This window comes from Pipra filicauda, unplaced genomic scaffold, assembly GCF_003945595.2.
Source record: "Pipra filicauda isolate LSUMZ 115617 unplaced genomic scaffold, ASM394559v2 scaffold630_size309391_pilon, whole genome shotgun sequence".
In the NCBI taxonomy this organism is placed as follows: Eukaryota; Metazoa; Chordata; class Aves; order Passeriformes; family Pipridae; genus Pipra; species Pipra filicauda.
This window is the reverse complement of record NW_024104788.1, coordinates 274,756-279,231: the sequence shown is the minus strand read 5'-3', so window position 1 is coordinate 279,231 and position 4,476 is coordinate 274,756. Positions and strand designations below refer to the sequence as shown.

Here is a 4,476-nt window from a genome sequence, read left to right as displayed (position 1 = left end):
TAATTATTGTCATAGCCATAACTGTTTACAAGTGTCTTTTAGGAATGATTGTAAAAGAAGGTCAACATACGAAACGCATCATGAAAGCTATAACAAGAAAAGAAGTAATCTCACCGCAAAATGAATCACCTCCTACCTACCAAGAAACTACAGCCTGAAGATTGCTGTATTTGAGCATCCTTGCAAGCAAAGCCTGAAGAATGCTCAAAAGGGGGGACACTGTGTTGCAAAGCAATTTAAATTAGTAGTAGAATGGCTAAGGCTTAGTAGAAGAGTAGGCCTAGAAAGCAACACTCCAAAGTAGCAACCTTGTTTGTGTGTGAAGTGGAAACCATAATCAAAGGATCTAGTCAGGCATGTATGTAACGATTTGTTACCTAGGATGTGGTTAAGGTCTGTTAAACAGTTTCTAGGGATAAGACAACTTAAGCAGATTTATGATTGGAGTAGATGATTATTAATTGTTATCAGTATGAAGTATGAGCTTGTTTGCAACTGCACCTGGTTTGCTGTGGAAACTGTAACTGTTTTGCCGTGGAAACTGCACGTAAACTTGTTTGTGTATAAAAGCTGAACTGAAAATGAGGGTCTTCGGAATCCTGACTTTGGACGCTAGTCCTCAGGTTCCCGGGGCCCCGAATAAAGCACCGCATAAACCGGCACTCTGTTGGTTTGTGTTTCTTCTGGTTACGGGCAACACTACCAGTAGGAACACTCTTAGCTGCCTACACTGTACAGGACACTGAACATGAAGACCCAGTGTTATCTCCTCCTCTCTTCTCCAAGGTTCTACCGGTGCTGAAGGTTTTCTACTCACACCACTATTTACACCTGCACTGCTGGACTAGTCAATGGTCAGTATATAAAATTAGCCCTTCTTTCCCTCGTGCCATCCAGCGTGTGCTCACCCAGCCCCTGCCAGGCCAAACACTGCAGCCCCCATGAATCCATGGCACAGCTCCACGGACGGCAGTGGAGCCGAGCCAGGGATAAACTTGGCTCCAGAACCGCTAACGTGAGCTGGCTCCTCTCCCGATTCCAGGCACGATCCCCCCCTCCCTGCCAGGCAGCGTGAACTCGAGGAATTCTCTCCTCAGCACCCCCCTCAGTGGGTTTTCAGGTGCCCGTTGGTTTTCGGGCACCAGGCGCCGCTCCGGCGGCTCCTCCACGCCTGGTACTTCCTCATGCTCTTCCTCCTGGCGAAGCGGCAGATGCTGAGCATGAACACCCAGGACACGGCGTACATGATGACCCCCCCCAGCTTGATGTACCAGCGGGGCCGGGGGGAGGCCAGCTCGCAGAACATCAGCCAGGCCCCCATCCCGATCCGCACGCCGGTGAACAGGACCACGAAGAGGAAATCCACCACGTCGCCCGTGAGGGTGTGGTAGGAGCCCGTCTCCTTGAGGAACCAGCGGGCCTGCAGCAGGGGGTTGGTGATCTCGCTGCCGAAGATCACGGCGTTGACGTCCGCCGCCGACTCGCCCAGGGCCAGCGAGGCTGCGATGCCCACGATGCTCACTAGGTGGTGGGCCAGCATCAGGGCACCCTCCGTCTGGAAGTACACGCACCAGCACAGGTCGAAGAGGAAGTAGCCCAAGCTAAGGCACAGCCCGTGCACCTGGAGGGTCGTGTTGGGTGATCCTGAAACGTGGAGACATAAAGAACTTTAAGGCAGCGAGCAGGAGCTGAGACAAGGAAGGGGTGTCGGCTTGTGCTGGTCACAGCCCGGCCAGAGAAGTCCCCCCCAAGTCACAATGCCACGGTTGTCAGTCCGGCAGCTGCACACACGTCATGGCCACACGGCGTGACCAAACTGCAGCTGGGGAGGGCCAGCACACGAGGAAATGCAGTGCCAGGCTCCCCATTTCTCTAGAGCTTCCCATCACAAAGCAGCTCAGAGACCACTGCAGTCACCACTCCTCGAGCGGGCCGAGGTGGTGGGAGAGCCCCTCAGTGCCACCACCCACGCAGGGAGCTGGGACCACAGCTGGCATCACTCACCTGGGTGACTCAAAGGCCAGGGCCCATCGATAAAGCCAATGTAAGCAGAGAGACAGGTGGCAAGGATGCCATGGGTCAGGGTGACCAGCCTGCAGCTCCACTCGGAATTCCTGTGCCTGTAGCGGTGGCAGAACCACTTGTAGAGGGAGAACCAGCCCAGCAGACTGCAGGCCACCCTCAGGGGCAGGGGGAACAGCATCCTGTCAGGGGGACAGGGACACAGAACGGATCAGAAACACACAGAAGGGGGACCACAAGGTCTGTAAGTATCAGGACAAGGTGAAAACCACTTTACTCTCCTCACTGCAGACTTCATTTGGTCTTTAATGGCACCAAGACCCCCAAATCTTTTTGATGCAGAAGAATAAGAATCTATGCCCATAAAGATTATTTTTCCAGTGGTATTTCTTTTACATGTCTTCCCTCACTCACTGTGCAAGACAGAATCTCTCAAACGAGCAAAAAACACACTGCCAGAACAAAATTACAGTGCACAGACAACCGTGGGTGCTGCTCTTGGTGCTAAAAGCCCCCCAATTATTTAATAATCAAATATCTACACCTCATTCATATTTATAACACCTTTCTGTGAAATACAAGATATGTCTCATCACTCCTGAGCACTCAGGGAAGTGCATCAGAAGCAGTTGAGTCACGCTTTGGGATACAGGAGTTTCCAGTTGTGCAACAGCAGAAGCACCAGTGGTACCTGCTGCCCAACTCTGGCCTCACACCCAAACTCACACCAAAGAGACTTCACGTGATGAGGAGTCAGAGCTGCACAGCCCAGCCTTCCTGTTTGGCCTGTTGAGGTATTCCCAGGAATGACTGGAGGCTGGGTAAACAAAACCATTATGTTTTAATGGGCCTTGGGAACATGGGAGATGAAATAAGGATGTGATTAACTGCTCTGACCAGGAGTTTCCATGCACATCCCTGGGACGTGAGGCCCAGAGTCAGGGCACATAGGGAAGGAAGAATTCTGACGTGACAAAAGGGACTGACCAGCTGGAGAAGGCTGGTAAAAGGAAGAGGAACAAGCTTTTAAACATTTTGAGGTGTTCTCCACACCTACTCACGAAAAAGATACTTCTCCATGGCCTGGAAGGAAAGAAGAGGCTGTCGTCCAACTGCACATCAAAGCTCAACAGTTAATGGCTTTAAACTGACAGAGAGCAGGATTAGATTGGATATTCGGGAGAAATTCTTCCCTGGGAGGGTGGGGAGGCCCTGGCACAGGTTGCCCAGAGAAGCTGTGGCTGCCCCATCCCTGGAAGTGTCCAAGGCCAGGCTGGACAGGGCTTGGAGCAACCTGGGCTAGTGGAAGGTGTCCCTGCCCATGGCAGGAATGAGATGATTTTTAAGATTCCTTCCAACCCAAACCATTCTGTTATTTGTCCTTAGCACATATAATACATATTGCACCTGTGCATTATGTCTGTGCCTGGATGCCAGACAGGCCAATATCATTTAAAACCCACCAATAATTATAAAATAATAATAATAAATAATTATATATAAAAATATATAAAATAAATATAGATATATAGAAATATATCACATACAAAAATAATATATTATCTAAATACAACACAATATCTAAATACAATAATAGATCTAAAATATATATATCTTTAGATATCTGTATTATATTATTATATATATTACGTATATAATTATATGTATTATTATGTATATTATTCTATGTCATATATATTATATTATTTGTATCACCAGTAGCAACGTGGCCCCGAATGAAAGCAGGCTCTACAATAAACACCCGCCTAAAAACCCGGTGCAGAACAGCCCGGAAGAGCTTAAAAATCAGACGGGAAAACCAGATGGGCACCTCCCGCAAAGCACCGTTATTTCCTCATTGCCTTTTTTTTTTTTTTTTTTTTTTGTAGTACAAGTAATAAAATGGAGGAGGCCAGAGACCGCAACACAGAGAGATCGAACCGCATCCCAGGGGCAGAGCCCAGCGCCGGCCCCAATCCCGCATCCTGCCCTTTCCCGCGGGATGCAGCCGCCCCCCCATCCCCGCGCGCATCCCCGCGGGCTCCCGCCCCACCTTATTCCCTTGCCCGGCTCCTCCCGGCCTGGCTCGGCTCCTCCCGGCTCCCGAAAGGTCCGGGAACAGGGTCCGGAGCCTTCCCTTCCCCGCACACCCACCGGCAGGGCCGCGGAGCCGCGGCCGCCCCCGCCGCGCCGGCAGAGGAAGCGGCGGCCGAGGGGCACCTGGCGGCGGGGAGGAGGGACCGCAGGGATGGAAGGGATGGAGCGGGAATGGCAGGGCGGGAATCGGGATGGCAGCGATGGAATGGGGACGGCAGGGCTGGAGAAGGGATGGCAGGGCTGGATTGGGGACCGCTGGACGAGAATACGGACGGCAGGGCTGGAATAGGGATGGCAAGGCTGGAGGAGGGATGGCAGGGATGGAAGGGATGGAATGGGGATGGCAGGACAGGAATC

At 51.4% G+C, this 4,476-nt stretch overlaps 1 protein-coding gene across 2 annotated transcripts; it reads right to left on the bottom strand.

Annotated features, from left to right (window-relative positions):
* Positions 1-705: 705 nt before the first annotated feature.
* Positions 706-4,196, bottom strand: LOC113986219 (TLC domain-containing protein 5-like). Of its 2 annotated transcripts, none has more exons than XM_027717758.2 (3): positions 4,076-4,196; positions 2,005-2,204; positions 706-1,644 (listed from the first exon to the last, which is right to left on the bottom strand). In XM_027717758.2, the coding sequence occupies exons 2-3, from the start codon at positions 2,201-2,203 to the stop codon at positions 1,106-1,108; spliced, it is 738 nt and encodes a 245-aa protein (XP_027573559.1). In that variant the 5' UTR covers position 2,204; positions 4,076-4,196; the 3' UTR covers positions 706-1,105. The 2 variants fall into 2 exon arrangements, with proteins under 2 accessions (XP_027573559.1, XP_039244261.1); XM_039388327.1 differs by lacking the exon at positions 4,076-4,196 and adding an exon at positions 2,749-2,937.
* Between the last annotated feature and the right edge of the window lie 280 nt (positions 4,197-4,476).

What these genes read in the sequence shown, in the direction of transcription:
- LOC113986219 (XM_027717758.2), bottom strand. Translation starts at nt 2,203, where the DNA reads ATGCTGTTCCCCCTGCCCCTGAGGGTGGCCTGCAGTCTGCTGGGCTGG. An exon ending in CTGGCCTTTGAGTCACCCAG is followed by an intron (nt 1,645 to 2,004) that starts GTGAGTGATGCC and finishes TCCACGTTTCAG; the next exon opens with GATCACCCAACACGACCCTC.